Below are 17283 nucleotides of genomic sequence, written 5' to 3'. Positions count from 1 at the left end.
AGGCTGTTTTTTTTCCCAACTCTTCCATTTTAATGTGTCTTCATGCCAGGGGGTCTTACTGTACTCCAGGGAGACAAAATGATTTGTTCATTTCCCTTGGGGTGCATCTGCAAAAACCTGCTAAATAACCAATGAGTTGAATTAACTTTGTCTGGGCAGAGAAATTATTATATTGTGCCAGCATCTCACCTTCCAGAAACAGAGTTGTAACACCTTGTTGTCCACATTATACATACATATCTTCCCTCATACGTTAATATTTCTAACACCCTGATAATGTTTGCCCATAATGAGTTATTGCTTATATACAAACTAAATCACCTTTGCTGCAATGTTCTTGTAAGCAGGGCAGTTTCTGTGATTTGTTTCAGGACAACAACGCTTTCCTTTGTGTGGTAGACAAGCCAGGACCATAATTGAAAGCTTTTACTGCTTCAGGAAGATCAATCCGGTGCGTTTGCCCCTAAATCCCTGCCTAAGACAGGCACCTTTGATTTTGGCTGTTAAGAGGCTCTGCCTTGTTCCTGCTGCACTCTGTTTTACAGGCTACACAGGCTCTCCGTGGGTAGAAGAATGGCTTTTGTGGGGGAGCCATGCATTGCTGAGAGAAGCGCTAATATAGCCGCAATTCGGTATTCCGCTCACGCCCGCACGCGGGGGGGGGGGGGGGGGGGGGGGGGGGGGGGGGGGGCGGTTGCTGGGGGGTGGTTCTCCACTGTGGTTGCTCCGCCTTCCCCCCGTCAGGTGCAGGGTCAGCTATGTGACTCCTCACCCCTCCAGAGAATAGTGCGGTTCACGCCACAAGCCCTTTATGCTCCTGAGAACATCTCGTTCTGCCGAGACACAGGCTCGTCTAGGGAGATCCCAAAAGTGGGTTTTTTAGGTACGACTTCTCCCATACGCGGTGGGAGAGCAGTTCGTCTTTACTAATGGGGTAATTAAAAGATTCCCAAAGAGAAGCTCACAAGCCCAGCACGGTTGATCAGAAGAGGGGGGTGGAGCAGGTTCAGAGGTGTCTGTAAAGAACATAACGCACAACTTCCTGTCGAGGATAAGGGTGTGAGTTTGCAGCCGCCTGCATTAGGGCTAAAGAACAGCGGAGCAGGGGAGGGGGGACGGGGGGACTGTTGGTGTAAATCACACACAGCAGATGAGAACTGGAGAGGTGACTTCAACGTTCAGAGGCATCAGGGCCCCAGCGCTCAGTGGAAACTCTGGATCAGGACCGCATTTCCACCAGCTGCCGGACACTGTGTAGCAATAGGTAGTCAGGTACGTGTGTGTGTGTGTGTGTGTGTGTGTGTGTATCGAAGGGTCCTGTTGGCAGGAGGCTCACACAGTGCAGTGCAGTTGTAAGCTGCTTCAGCAGATGTTGGCGATGACAACATTCATTTCATCCTGGAAACAAAAAAAATGCAGTGTAAAAAATGCAACTATAAAGTTCTGGAGCTCTGGGTTTGAGGAGCGTCTCACCCCAAATGAAAATGAGGCAGGACAGGCGGTCCAAACGCAAGACCATAACACATAATGGGAACACTGCATTTGTCCCAGTGAAGGCCACTGTGTTGTCATACATGCTGTAGTACATTATTAAAGCACTTGCTTCCCCTGTTCTGTCCGTCTCTCGTGTAATACTGCTTTATTTATCCATCCCTCCCTCTATCTCTCTCTTTCTCTCTCTCTTTCTATCTCTCTCTTTCTCTATGTTCCAATCCATACTCATCTTGATTTTTCTTTTATCCTCTCTCTCTGTTCCTTTTTAACCCCCACCCTGCCTCTCTCTCTCTCTCTCTCTCTCCTCACTCTCCTGCTCCTCCTCTCTCTTGCGATCGTGTACTGGGAGGGTTGCCACGGGTACAGTCCACTAGCTGGTGACTGGAAAGCGTTACATTGAAATTCAGTGGCTCTACTGCCAAGCCAGGCAAACAGATGCCGCCTGTCCCTTCTGACTGTGCAAACACACACACGTACTGCAGACTCACAGCTGAGTGTGTGGAGCTTGGAGAAGAAAGAACCTGACAGCTTATTTCAGACACGCCCTCCTGGTTTAATTAATTGGGTACAGATTACACATCTTTAGAGAGGCAGTGTGTTACTGGGCGGTCCGAGTAGCTTTCTGCATGTTTTGCTCGCTCATCATATTCCTGATAGAGTGCATTTCCTCGAAATATGAAATTCAATGTTTTCCGTCTGTTATTAATTGGCTTGTCATGCACACTTTGAAAAAAAATTTATGCCTGAAAATTTGTTGCTATAGCACTATGTGCACCCTCCCCCTCCCCCCCTTTGGGTGTTTGTGTGTGTGTCTGAATGACTGACATTTGTATTGTATACATGACTGGCGCTGTGATGTTCCAATACCTGAACCTCGTGTTTTGTCTCTGTCCTTGTGGGAGGGACTAAATATCAACAAATCTCCAGATTGGACAAAATGGGTTGGTGGGTGTGATTATGAATAAGGAAGTGTGGTGTCTGCCTGTGCCTCTTGCTCTGTCTGTATTGTCTACTGATGTAGAGAGGAGGGAGAGACACAGAGAGAGAGAGTGAGAGAGAGAGAGGGAGGATGGGAGGGAGAGTGAGAGAGAGTGAGAGGGAGGGAGGGAGGGAGAGAGAGTGCGGGTGGGGGGATAATGCCAGTGTGTTGTAGCTCCCTGTTGCAAAACTGTTCGCTTTGCTTCTCATTTGAAGACCTTCCCGTACACAGAAGGCAGTGAGCAGGGGAGAGAGAGAGAGAGACTCAGTTACCACTGGAGCAGGCAGCCCTGAACACAGGACTGGACCATGAAGGTAAGCCTCCGATACAGCAGGAGAGCATGCAGGAGAGTTCCCAGGGCTCCTTCAGCTGCTCACTGTCCAGAGAGTCCCTCTTCCAGGGGCTTGGTACTGCTTGCTCTGTGCCGGATGGTTCTGTACTAGATCTTTAAAGTAAAAAAATAAATTAGTTTATAAAAAAAAATAATAATTTAACTCCAGATTACTGGCTATTAATGTGTGGAGTTTGAAGGCAGCTCTCAATACCACAACAGTCTAATATAGTTTTGCAGTTCTGGAGTCAATAGGCGGTAATTTGACAGTGTGCTTGCATGGTTACAGATTCAGTTGTCTTTTAGTTTTGCTGGCAGCTCTAGAAAGATCTCTGTCTTATTTGTCCAGAGACGTGTATGGAGATGACACTGGGATGCCTGTGTTGAGGAGGACTTTGACTGTATGGCGGTGTACGTTACGATCGTATGTTCAGTGGCTGGTCCTTTAATCACAAGATGACAGCAACTCGTCAACTGTTGCACTCTGTCTCACTCTGACTGGGGGGGGTTGCCAGGTCCAGCACTTTTGGGCCGTCCGTGTGAGAGTGGTGGCTCGGGTGCTCGTTGAGGATGGCACGTGGCATCCGGAGTGATTCATGTGTCCACGGTGATGTGACTGCCTATGCAGGCGAGGGTTGTGCCACGCAGACCTGCCCGCCTCAGCAGGCGAACCCGGGAACAAACCAGGCAACTGTTCGATTCCCCGGCCGCCGCGGCCAGACAGTGGCATCTCCTGTGTGGACGGAACAGTTCAATCTCCTCCGCATGTACGAGATGCTGTAGGAATTCTATCAATATCCAACTATGGAGCATTGTTTCCCTCTGTCTCTCCCTCCCTCCCTCACTTCCCCCCCTCTCTCTCTCTCTCTCTCTCCCTCTCTCCCTCTGTCTTTCCATTCCTCTCACTCTATCCATCTCTGCTTCTCTCTCTGTATCCCCCCCTCCTCTCATTTATTTATGAACATGGGTGTATGGGAGGCATGATGATTCCCTCATGCTACACTACCAGCCCCTAGACACAAATGTGATGGCTCAACAACATGTGTTCAGTGTGTTGTCAATTGTTATACTACTTATTCTTTATACTATATATATATATATATATATATATATATATATATATATATATATATATATATATATAATATTGTGTGTGTGTGTGTGTGTGTGTGTGTGTGTGTGTGTGTTTTGATTGGGTGTGGTTCTACAATCCTCCCTGTGATTTTAGATTGCTCATCAGTTCTGTTATTAGCACTGACTAAAACCACTGTGGAAATCTGAGTTATGGATTTTAACCATTCTAAATATACTGGTGGACCAGTCCCCATCAAGGGGAAAGGTGGTGGTGGTGGAGGTGGTGGTGGAGGTGGTGGTGGTGGTGGTGGAGGTGGTGATGGTGGTGGTGGTGGTGGTGGTGGTGGTGGTGGTGGTGGTGGTGGTGGTGGTGGTTGCACCATCATTCCTCCTGTCAGTCATTAAACTGCATTCACAGTCTAACAGTGGCATGTCTGGTACAGTGCAGTGTACATACACTATATTGCCAAAGGTATTCGCTCGCATTCCTTGACTCACATCTGAGCTTAAATGACATCCCATTCCATAGGGTTTAATATGACGTTGGTCCACCCTTTGCAGCTAGAACAGTTTCAACTCTTCTGGGAAGGCTGTGCACAAGGTTTAGGAGTGTGTTTATGGGGATTTTATCATTCTTCCAGAAGCGCATTTGTGAGGTCACATACTGATGTTGGACGAGAAGGCCTGGCTCTCAGTCTCCACTCTAATTCATCCCAAAGGTGTTCTATCGGATTTAGGTCAGGACTCTGTGCAGGCCAGTCAAGTTCATCCACACCATGTCTTTATAGACCTTGCTTTGTGCACTGGTTCACAGTCATGTTGGAAGAGGAAGGAGCCAGCTCCAAACTGTTCCCACAAAGTTGGGAGCATGGAATTGTCCAAAATGTCTTGGTATGCTGAAGCATTCAGAGTTCCTTTCACTGGAACTAAGGGACCAAGCCCAGGTCCTGAAAACCAACCCCACACCATAATCCCCCCTCCACCAAATTTTACACTTGGCACAATGCAGTCAGACAAGCACCAGACAACATCAGATTGCCAGATGGAGAACATTGAACTTGGTGATGTATGGCTTGGATGCAGCTGCTTGACCATGAAAACCCATTACATGAAGCCCTCTGTGCACTTTTCTTGAACTAAACTGAAGGCCACTTAAAGTTTGGATGTCTGTAGTGATTGACTCTGCAGAAAGTTGGCGACCTCTTCGCACTATGTGCTTCAGCGTCTGTTGAACCCGCTCCTTCAGTTTACATGGCCTACCACTTTGTGGCTGAGTTGCTGTCATTCCCAAACACTTCCATTTTCCAATAATACAGTTGACTGTGGAATACTGGGTTTGTTGCACAGGTGGCATCCTATCACAGTACCACGCTGGAATTCACTGAGCTCCTGAGAGTGACCCATTCTTTCACAAATGTTTGTAAAACCAGTCTGCATGCCTAGGTGCTTAAGTTTATACACCTGTGGCCATAGAAGTGATTGAAACACCTGATTCCGATAATCTGGATGGGTGAGCGAATACTTTTGGCAATGTAGTGTATCACATATATCAAACCCGTTTCTGCTTTGGGATTGGCTGAGGCGTCATGAAGGCGTGTTAGACCTGCCTTTCGTAGCTGCTACTGTCCTTGGATAACTCCTCACTAACTTCAGTACTGGTTGCCTCAGCTTAATCGGTTCAGCTCGGTTTTACTTTTAAAGCACTTTTAACGGCAGTCCCTATCTTAAAGCAGTCTCACAGCCAAATGAGCAAGCCAAAGGTGACAAGAGCAAGGAAAAATGCAGAAGCAAGACACTTTGGTAGCAGCCAGGAACTCCTTCGTTAATTAACCAGTAGTGTTGTCACAATACCAAAATTATGATATGATCCCTGCCTAAATATCGTGATACTGGTACTGAAACATGGTAAAATACTTAAACATCAGGAAAAATTTTTTTCATTCATTAAAAAAACAAAATATTTAGACAGTCATATCTTCTGTTTTGCTAGCAAATATATTTTACTTTAGATTAATGAGTTACTATTTTGGTTTTGAGCTTTAAACTGATTGTAACAGCGAGGGTAGGCAGGATGCCGACACGAGCAAACCTCCAGAAAGTGCTTTTATTGGCTTAGAAAAGCTGCACAGTTAGCTCTTTATAACGGTGAAAACACACACACACACACACACACACACACACACACACACACACACACACACATACACAGGGAGTAGGACTTAACAATACGATACAAGACAAATTCACACAATATATACTTAACCCATTATGTGCACCGCATGTAACACATTAGACTAATGAGATGTGTGAACACACACACAAACAACCACACCCACAGGAAGTACATATATAGCAACACACAGACACAGACCACACAAACACATGCCTGAAGGGAGGGGTCTGGGGCTGTACCTGACACTGATGTTTTAAAGGAAAACAAATCAACACCAGTGCAGGTACATTAATGACCTCCCCTTTATTAAAACCTAAATAGCTATAAAAAATATCTCTCCTTGAGTTCTCTGTTGGTTCTGTCCGAGTTCAGTTTGCATTGTTCAAATGAACACGGTGCAATTGGGTCCACCGGGCTCTTCAACTTCTTCATAAAATCTACATCAGAATTTCATGGCTAATCTAATACAAAATGTAATATATTTGTGCTTATGTGCTTAGCTGAAACTATTGTTGATTGAAAGACTTTAATATGAAGCCTTGTCTTCAAAGTGACACACTGTCAACGTCTGCATCGTCTTTCAGCGCTGAGGGTTTGAAAGTTTTGCCCTGTGAGGATTCTCGGTTCAAGGCATTGGCTCTTCCTGCTGTGGCAGCTGCAGTGCATGCTGGGACTGCATCTGGAACAACGTGGTGCGGGGCGTGCTGAACAGCAGGGCTGAGGTCCTGTAGCTGTGATTCCGCAATCGCCTCATTTATCAGACCCCATCGGATCCGGCCCCCCAAACAAAATAAGAGCGTTAAAGTCTCCGGGAACAAACGCAGTCTCTCATTTTTACAAACATTAATTATACGAGGACGCTTAAGGCTTGGTTTATATAACCCGGCCTACACACGCTTTATTCGTCTTTATGGCACATACACACTTCATTAACCTTCACTGTCATGGTTTCAAATAGAGTTTGAGCTGTTTTTGCTCTCGTTTGCAATTCCTTTGCAGTTGTATAGCTGCTACTGCAGTATTCTGTTTTAACGCATATTGGGCACTGTGGGTAGAATCAGCATTTTTTACATTTGTTCACAGAGGGATAATAAGCTAAGCTCATGGCTGCTTGTAAGCTGCTTATAAGCTGTTTATAAGCTGTTTTATTAGTGTGTTACCTAGGAGAACTGTATCTGTTGCTAGGTACCACTCATGTTGCTACTGCCTTACATTCTTGCAGAGATGAATTACAACCTGGCGGAAGCAGATTTATTTAATCATGTGCATACAGATATTTTCAGTGCAGTGATTGTTCAGTCTGGTGTCCTTGGATGTGGTGATTTAGTTTCATTGTTTCTGGGAGCCTGCGTCAGTAATACATTGCAATAAAATAACTAATAACTTCAGTGTCCCAACAGCAAAATAAACAGTGTCCAATCTTAACTGTTGACTGCTTACAGATGCTATTAAAGGTGAACAATAGCTGATTTTTTCCTGCAAGCACTGGTTTATTGATGTGGCTATGGACTGAGCACAGGGACATCTTGCATTGATTTGAATTGAACAGATAGGCAGCAATCAATTGAACCGTGACCTACCTGCTTCTGCCAAGTTGTGAAGCTCCAGAGAGCTGAACATTTCTCCTGGGAAAGGAGTCATTTTACTCTGTAAAATCTGCTTAAAAAGCTTTAATTAGTCGTTCAATTAGTTGTAATCTAGAGGTTTATCAGGGTAGCCATGCAAGTGACCAGATCCCTCAGAATGAGCCAGTGCTTCTGTTTATAGCTGTCTGATGCGCCAAGAAAGCTGAAATGCTTCGTTTGGTTTCGAGAGCGAAGCGGTCAGGGCAATATGACACTTCCCAGGGCACACAGAGAGGTTACAGGCAGGAAGAGGCGGAGCTTTGCAGAAGGGTTCACATCATCCCTGGCTGCGGTTGGCAGCTGATGCTAATAGGAGTGCGAGGTTATTTATTTTTTTTACAGCGAATGAGTTTGAGGGACCCAGAAAACCAAAACGCCACATCTGCACGTTTCCTTGAAGTCCTCTTCAGGCGCTCTCTTCTGTCCCAGGTGCCTGTGATGTGGAGAGGGGTGTCAGCTGCTGGGGTTGCAGGGACGAACCACACGGAGGAGTTCGTCTGGAGCCCTGTCTCCTGTGTCCTTTAATGGAGCTCGAATTGACTTATTGATCAGAAGGGGCCAGCCCACAATCAATAACGTGCTCCAAGACTTGTGGGTTGGGTGTGGGTGCGCTTGCTGCCTGTGCGTGCACGTCTGTCTGTGTGTGTGTGTGTGTGTGTGTGTGTGTGTGTGTGTGTGTGTGTGCACATGTGTTGGTCCAAGTGCCTGATTGATCGGGAAAAGGGGGGGGGGGGGCGTTTAAGAGTCTGAGCAGAACATTGGGGTTGTGGGGGGGGTGGATTAGTGTTTGTATGCTATATGGAAGGTGTGGGTGTGGTTACAAGCGTGGATGCACCTACTTTAGTAGCGGGTGGCTCGTCTTTATCATAGTGACTCAGATCTAGTAACTCGCACAACTGCAATCTTACTTTATTCTTCCCGTTGGGTCTGTGATGAACCCCATCCTGGTTAAACGAGTCATGCGTCTGAGATAAACCTCCACACACGTATCAGCTTAGAAGCTGCTTTCCCTTCAACAGTGAGTCCTCCTTTCTGCCTCTTTATGGTCTGTGAGTTGATGCGGAGCTGAGGTGACCTTTTATTTTGAGGGGGGGGGGGGGTAATTGCAAAGGTCAAGGAAAAGGTCATCATCAATGTCATATCACAAACCCTTGTGAGCTGATGAGTTGCTTTTGAGCAGGAAGCAGCTGGATATGCCCATAGTGAGATTTTATTCAATACTGCCTCCTTAACATTTTCCACAAAATACGACAGGACCTGCAGGGAACTGTCATTTGTCATTTATTGCTGAAATGTACAGATCTTGGTTCTCAACATGACGATCCTGTAACGAAATAACGGAGTGTGGAGACGATGAAATTGATTCTGCGCTTATGATGCAGTTTTTATTGTACGTACATACCAGCAAAGGCTTGACGATGGCTCAGGTTTCTGCTCAGAATGTTCTGTGGTTTTACAGTGTGCCCGTATGCAGAAGGAAGGGGATGTAGAATTAGGCAGCCGGCGTCTCCCGCTGGTACAGAGAACATTAAAGTTAGCCTTGGCCACTTCATGCCCGGGTACTCTTATGCTATAAATTGGAGTCTGGTCTCAACAGCGGGACAGGCAGTATGTCATTGGCAACATGGTTGTATTGATGTTGTAAAATACATCTCAGATTCAGGGCCACATACCCCCCCTACTCCCGTCTCGCTGTGAGGGATCATGAAAGGATGAAGTGCTCTTGCAGGAAACGCAAAACAGTGGAGACCTCTGGGCCGGAGGAAGGGATCAGGGGCTAAGGAGGGTGCAGACGGAGTGAATGAAATGGAACTGAGTGCAGTTGATGGACCGGGCCTTTCCTGTAAAGTGAAGCACCCTCTAGTAAACCAGAGAGTTCTGCAGGGTCAGCACCAGTCTTCAGTCACCAGAAGACCAACCCAACCCACCTCATCCACCTTGTGACCAACGGTTTCTCAAGCAAGAGAAAAAAAAAACGTTTAACACCTCCTGTGTTTTTTACCAGGGGAATCATCTTAACATCAGAGGCGTTCATTCAACGCTGTGTTTTCTGCCATTGAGAAACCTTCGTTTAGTTTTCATGCCTGACTGAATTTTTCGTAGCGATATGGAAAAGTTGTGGGATGTTGTTTTGTTTTTTTCTCCTTTGTAAATCATCCTTCTGCATCAGAACTTTACTTCACAGATGCTCCACGTGAGATCATTCAGCATGTAAGTGTGAGATCATTGAGAACATGTGGGGAGAGGATTACACTGTGTTGGGGGAGGGGGGGGGGGGAGTGTTCCTCCTCTCCCTTACAGCCGCTTGCCAGCCTCACTGCAGATACGCCAGCAGGGAAATGTCAGCCAAATACGTTCTGATCTCCTCTTTGATCCCCTGTCCTGTCTGGTACTCGGCTCGAGCTGGAGCGCGGCCGCTGATTGATCGGGCCTTGTGATTGACGTCTCGGGCTCGTTAGTGGAGACGCGCCACTCTGACGCGCCAGCTGCTAGTTGCTCCGCATTGCTGGGATGCTCATCATGTCTGAGGCAGAGCTCTCTCTCTGGAGCTGGAAGACGCGTGGATGTTCACCTAATGCCCAGACCAGAGTTCTCTGAAGTTATGTTTCCTCAACCAGAGACGCTACATAGGCCAAGTGTCACCGTTGAAAGTTTAAAGCCCAGGCAGCAAATTCAGAGGACTGCAAAGTGCTGAATTTTATCAAATGCTTGGGGAATCAATAGGAAATTATTGCAGTTATTGATAAGTCAATGCCCAGGGCCATGAGGAGTGATGCATTAGCCTTTAAATGGTTTATGTATATTAGAACAGAGGCGTCAGCGTCAGGACCGTAGCAGAGAGTGGTGATTCCTGTTATTAGTTATTAGTTAACTGCTAATGTGATGTGTGCGAGCAGTCAAACTGCCCATCCAAGATCAGAGGTGGAAATCCCTGTCTTAAGATTCTATTAGCAAGCAGTATAAACAAAACCTTGCTACGTTGGCCCTTGACACGGTGTTGAAGTTTATGACAGACGAGAGACTTGGAGGAGAGCCTACCACAGTTGATGATCACTCCAGAGAAGAACTTCAGAAGAACATGTTTGCGGGAAGATGGCGATATTTTGATGAGTTTTATTTTGGGAAGGTTATTGCTGATATTTATTTATGGGGCTTGTTTGTGTGTGAGAGAGAGTCAGAATAGCAGATATAGTGCGTCAGCCATCAGCTTGGGAAAAGGGAAATTGCTCAGGAAAGAGTGAGTTGGCTGAGCATGCTGAAGTGGAGAAGAGCTGAATGTCCTGCCTCGGTTTGCTGACGGTCTCGGGCCGCCTCAGAGTGCCTCGATGTGCTGACTGTCTCGGACTGCCTCGGCCTGCCTTGCTGTGTTGACAGCCCTGGGCCCCCTCTGTGCACTGGTGGCTCCAGAGAGCTCCTGAGCTTGAACTAAAGCTGCCAGGATGGTCTCCACTATGAACGGGAGACAGAAAGGAGCAGCGGAACACATCTGATTTAAATAGAAATCTCCTGCCTAAAAAAAAAAAACCCACAAGGGCAACACTTGGGAGCACGCTGAGTGACAGGCCGTTCAGGATTTTACTGTAGTCTTTAAGAGGGCAGTGAAACGTGTGTACCTTTAAAGTTCTTTGGAAGATCAGCTCAAACTGAAACACTTTATCTGCACCCCTGCTATTATGAAGCTCTGACCTTGTCCTGAGGCAGTAGCTCTTTCATTATTGGGGTTTATGATACAGTTATTGGTTAAAATCTACATCAAGCTTGGAAGACCAAACAGCCTGTGTGCGAACCCATAGATGTAAAATGTAAATGTGACATTTATCAATTGTGATTTTCACCCCAATTGAAATTTATCCTCCACATTTACCCATCTGTGCAGTTATAACACACACACACACACACACACACACACACACACACACACACACACACACACACACACACACACACACACACACACACTAGTGATCACTAGGGGGCTGTGGTGCACACAAGCACTAGGTTAGGTGCCTTTCTCAAGGGCACTTCAGTCATGGCCTGGGGCCTGGGAATCAAACCCATGACCTTCTGGTCACAAGACTGGTTCCCTAACCACCAGACCATGACTGCCCCCCACCAGACCATGACTGCCCCTCACCAGACCATGACTGCCCCTCACCAGACCATGACTTCCCCTCAAAGGTAGATCTCAAGATGCAGAAAGATATTAGATATTCTGTTATGACACAGATTTTGTTTGCTGTTGTTATATACTTATATTCTTGCAACTAAATTACAGGAAGATTGCAGGCAAAGCAAAACGCTGACACACAAAGCATACAAGGACTTGTCCAAGGCCAGGAGACGTTAGTGTGGTGACCTGTCACATTACTGTAATATTGATTGCGTGAATCCTGGTCACACCTGCCTGTGGAAAACCAATCTGGGCTTTTTTTTACCCAGCTACCACTTGGAGAGTCATTTGTACTTGTCAGAAGGGTAAGTGCACCGCCTCCAGGGGCCTGGAGGGTCATGTGATGCTGATGGCGACGGAACGCAACACCGAGGTGTTTTATTACCGCACCGTCTCTACGCCGAGAAGGATTCAGCTTTCACCGACTTCTGTGGTTCAAACATGGCCTATTATTCCCAAATGCTCTGTGGACACGGGGGACATTCAGAGGTTCCTGTATTGAGATAGAGATGTAGACACCATGATACACAAAAGTGCACATTATGATATCACTAAATTCATATGCATATACCATAAAATGTTGTGTACAGTATCTAAAAATAAAATATATAGCAACCAAGTGTGTGCAGTTATTTTTCTAACCCTTTCAACTTTTTGGCCCTTTCTCTATTCACAACATTTCTGTTGTTGAAATCATTACTAAAATCCTTAAAGGAGGATTATATGTCCTTGACCGAACCTTCTGAGTTTAGCATAGCAAAAATAATCAAATTTCTAAACCTCTAATTTCCCTTTTAATAAATGAGTAAAGTTGTCTTAGCGTAAACAATATAAAAGATTATTTAAACCACACTGTAAATTGAGATCTGAATTGTGGTCCATCTCCGTGTGGTGCTTCCTGTATTGTAAAGGCGCCGGGGAGATTCTTCATCCATGTTCTCTGCGTTCTCCCTTCTGATTACAGCATGTTCCCTTCTCAGGAGTGCTTGTGGATTCACCACTAGACAGCTGAAACCTGCAAGAATCACCCTCATCAGAGTGCTTCTCTCTGCACGAGTGTGTCTGCGGGATTTTTATCGGCTAGCTCGTCCACAATAATTTCATGTAGGTGATGTGGTGGCACATGAGTGTGTGTGTGGTTATGGAGCAGGTGGGGGCAAGTCACAGCATCCTAAGAACCGCAGAGTGCTATGATGTGAATACGATCTGGAGGGGGCTTCACCCATTATCACCCCGCTCCACCTGACACAGCACACTATACCTCCTGTGTTTTGGAGTGGATGAAGTCTGTGCTTGGAGCCAGGCTTTTCAGAGATGGTCCCAGAAGACTCTCCTGCGGTGTCATGCGGAGGTGTTTGCCAGGGTGCAGAGGTCGACGGTGAACTGTGGAGCATTCCTGGAAATGGAGGCTGCACCCTTGAGGGCTGAGAGCCGCCTTGTACAATGAGGTCAGAGGGCGTGACCCCTGTGATTGATTTAGATCAGTTTGGCTGCAGATCACATGGTCTCCACGGCAGCGCCACAGCCTGTGGGGATGATGTTTGGCTCGTCCACACTTCCGAGTAGGAGGTTAATGGGTGAGAGTCACATGATTACCGAAAGTGAAATTCTGGACAGGTTTGCGGGCCATCTGGTGCTCGTGATGTGGGCCGACACAGTGCACAGCATCTGTTCATCTGTGTTCTGCTGAGTTGCCATTTACTGAAATGGGTGAGGATACCCACCCCACCCTCCACCCCCCATCGCCCACCGTTGGTATCCAGCCCTTGTTGTGAGGAAATGTCACTCAGACCCCTTCGAGTAATACCATCTGAATCCTGATTACGTGCTTTGACTGTAGTTGGATATAATACCTCTCCTCGACTCTCTGGAGACCCAGCTGAGAGACCAGCACTAATGGATCTCCCATGGCATTCACGTCACTTACAAAAACAACTAGCTCAACGTTAATGTTTCAGCTGCATTGGAATTTTAAGATAAGGTCTAAAGGGAACAGTAAATGATACTTTGTCGTTCATTAGATCTTTAGTTCATTAGTTCATTAGTGTCTGACATGATGGACGCTGTTATGGCCATTTTGTTGACAAACCCTGTGACCTGACTGCCACTCCACTTGAGTTGTATAATTGATTATTTGTTCTGTTCGATATCTTGTGCCAAAAGTGAATATTATTATGATTCTCCAAATCCATGAATGCCTCTCAGTGTTACTAAAGTTGCTTCACCCCCTCTCTGTTTTCCAGATGTTTGGTTCACTTTTTGTACTGGCTGAAAGTTAATACATAGAAACGTGCTTGGTGTAGAAAATCATTGAGCAGGTAAACCTTAGCAACCAATCAATCAATCATTCCAGACATTTGACACAACAATAGTGACGGCTCCTCCTCTGTTTCTATCATGCGTCTTCATACCTGACTGTAAAAGTTCTTTGACCACTATTGTCACACGTAAGGTCTGGAGCACAAACCAAAGCAGACGTGGCCAAAGCAGCACGGTGCTTCTGGTGTCTTCAGGACTGTACAGGACACGGTGCTCAGATGCACAAATGTCAGTCAAGGCTTTGACGGGATGTTTCCACCTGTTCAAACTGCTCGCTGTCCACTATTCACAAAATGTGCCTGTTTGTCTGCACAGGAAGACTGGTGCTGAAATCTGAAAACCTCATGGGTGGCCCTTGTCCATGGTGCTGAAAAGCCTTCTTGGTCTTACCCCATCAAGCTAATACTTTACATAAAGAACATCAGACTTACAATACTCATGCCATACAAAAAAGTGTCTTTGCAAGTCCAGGTAATATGAGGCTTTCAGTCCAGGTAATGTGGGGTTTCAGGTTGAAAACTCTGACATGGGACTGTCTGATAGGGATGAACACACCACCACACCAGCCCCTTCAGTGGTCATTCTCTGTTCTGCATGTGGGTCCTCCCATCAATGTGCTTACAGAGTGTTTTCCTTTGTGTCTTCCTCTGCCCCACTTCAGGGATGAGTGTCCTGTTCAATAACTGCAGCTTTCAGTAGCTCTGCTGGATTGATCAAGTGCGCCAGACTGACGGGATTAGGCGGTGTCTATAGTTTTTGGAGTATTGATTCTGGTCGGGTGCCCTGCCTGGTGCTGGCACGTCCCCAGTCTGGGGTTGTCCGTCTCTGGGGATCTATTCAATCCTAAACAGTAAATGATTTGCAAAGAAGGAGTTATACCTGCCTACTCTAATGACACAGCCACAATGCTGAAAACAATCTTAAATAATTAAGAGCATCGACTTGTTTATGTGGGAGTTCAGTGTATACGATTTTCTTTCTCATTAGTTATTTTGCATTTTTTCCAAACTGCCTAGTGCACTGGCCTGAAAGAGTCATATTTGCTCATTGACTGTCTGAGTCAGTGAGTTCACGAGCACTTTTCAGTCTAGCTAATTTTTGCTTCGGAATATAATTTTAGCCTGGGACATAAATTTAGCCTTGGACATTTGCTGATATACGTGCCTTTGCATTTGTTTGCAAACTCACCTACACATCATTTTGGGATGATTAGAGAAATGAGAGGCAAGTTGGTTAAAGCGGTGTCATTTCATGTAGGTGTGACATTGCTTGAAGTGTTGCTATTCCCCTCTATGTTCTATGAAGGGTTAAGATGGTGTCATGGCTCAGAGACGCATGTGTGTATACTGAACATGTTTTCTCATAACATCATAACACCACAGAGTGCTGACTGTGTAGTCGCACATCAGACTCGCTAATGTTGCTGTCTGCGCCTTTGCTTTTTAAAAATTAAATAATGAACAAAAAGCATTTTTCCTCTGGAACGTTCCTTTCCACATCCAATCCCTGTTGATGTTTTAATACAGATCGCCTTCCCAGTATTACAGACAGGAAAACAGGTATGCCATAACTTTCATGATGACAAATTAGTCATGTAATTTTTCCCCCCATTTTTACTCTAACAAACTGCACTATATTTGTAAAATTCTCTCATTTAAATGACCAACATTCTCAGGCTCTGAGGAAAATACGTGTTCACATCTATATAAATACCATACATGAAACATAATGACTGGCACATTTTTGCCAAAGCATGTGTTTCTTAACACGCCATTGCACCACCAATCTAACACTGCTCTCAGGGACTTGCAACCTGAAGCGTGGAGCTTACAGACTGGCGCCATGTTGTAGCATTACGTTGATGCTTGTGTGAGAAAGGCCATGCACACACTGGTGGCCCAGCAAAACCAGACTAGCCTAGTCTCATCTGTAATAAACATATTCATCTAGTGATTGGGTAAATGTATAATCCATTTTCCATTCTGCATGGGCACTATACTGTGAGCCGGAATCAGTCATAACCCTCGTGAGATGTCCTAAGCAGAATGTACGTGATTCGGATGTATGGGTCGGTACTGATCATTAGTTTTTCAATTTTACGGAGCCAGGTGGCGCAACAGTGAACGTTAATCTTCATTTCCTCCGTTGCTACGGCTTCGTGCTCCACGCTGCGAGGGTCCGAGGAGGCCCGGGACGGTTCTCTGCCACACTCTCTCTTGTGCCACTTCTTTAGTGACAATTTACAGTGGAGTCCCAATAAATCATCCTCCTTTAGCTTTATTAACGCTAAATTATTGATGTTCCTTAAAAAGCGAGAGGAAAGGCCAGTAGGTGTGTGGGAACGTCATGGTGCAGTGGATCTCTGTGTCACTGGTCCCTGCCAGGCATCAAATATTCTGCAATTTCCCAGTGGATCTGAGGAGAGCAACCCTGGACCAGCAGTAAATCAAGATGGTGATAAATCTCTTGTTGTCATGCCGCACAGTTACTTCACTCACTAGGAGATGACGACTGTTTTGGAGTTTGTATTATGGAATTCGTTTCCGCACATTTTTCCTCACAGTTCACAAGGACCTGTCTGGATTTTCTGAGCTAAAGAGGTACAGTAGGTCACTCAGACAGTGCACAAAAATAACTGGGGATGTGTGTGTGTTTTCTTTCTGTTTCTGATAGTCTCAGCAGAAATGCATTGTGATCTTTGCTCTGGTGTGCTGCTTCGGTGTCCTTGTGGCCCTGATATTCTCCGCGGTGGACGTGTTGGGAGAAGATGAAGATGGCATCACCGAGGAGAACTGCAGCAAGGACTGCCAGTAAGCACTTTAACAATACTACAGCCATGTACCAATACTAAAGCAATGTAACAACAGTGAACACTAACAATACTACAGCCATGTACCAATACTAAAGCCATGTAACAACAGTGAACACTAACAATACTACAGCCATGTACCAATACTACAGCCATGTACCAATACTAAAGCCATGTAACAACAGTAAACACTAACAATACTACAGCCATGTACCAGTACTAAAGCCATGTAACAACAGTGAACACTAACAATACTATAGCCATGTAACCACAGTGAACACTAATAATTCTACAGCCATGTATCAATA

General features: G+C 45.7%; 1 protein-coding gene across 3 annotated transcripts in view; it reads left to right on the top strand.

Moving 5' to 3' along the window:
• Positions 1-1136: 1136 nt before the first annotated feature.
• The window catches only part of LOC143522362 (inactive phospholipase D5), a 34210-nt gene continuing 18063 nt past the window's right edge, over positions 1137-17283 (top strand). For 2 of the 3 annotated variants that reach the window (XR_013132974.1, XM_077016110.1), the window contains exons 1-2: positions 2641-2787; positions 16840-16976. Coding sequence is in view for 2 of the 3 variants with exons in the window: in XM_077016110.1 (XP_076872225.1) it covers positions 2782-2787; positions 16840-16976 (143 nt within the window). In the remaining variant the exon portion in view is untranslated. Of the gene's footprint in view, positions 1273-2640; positions 2788-16839; positions 16977-17283 lie in introns of those variants that run through there. The other variant, XM_077016099.1, reaches the window with a different exon arrangement.

Source organism: Brachyhypopomus gauderio, chromosome 1 (genome assembly GCF_052324685.1).
Source record: "Brachyhypopomus gauderio isolate BG-103 chromosome 1, BGAUD_0.2, whole genome shotgun sequence".
NCBI classification, from domain to species: Eukaryota; Metazoa; Chordata; class Actinopteri; order Gymnotiformes; family Hypopomidae; genus Brachyhypopomus; species Brachyhypopomus gauderio.
Note: the sequence above shows the minus strand (reverse complement) of the source record. Positions and strands in the feature narration are given on the sequence as shown.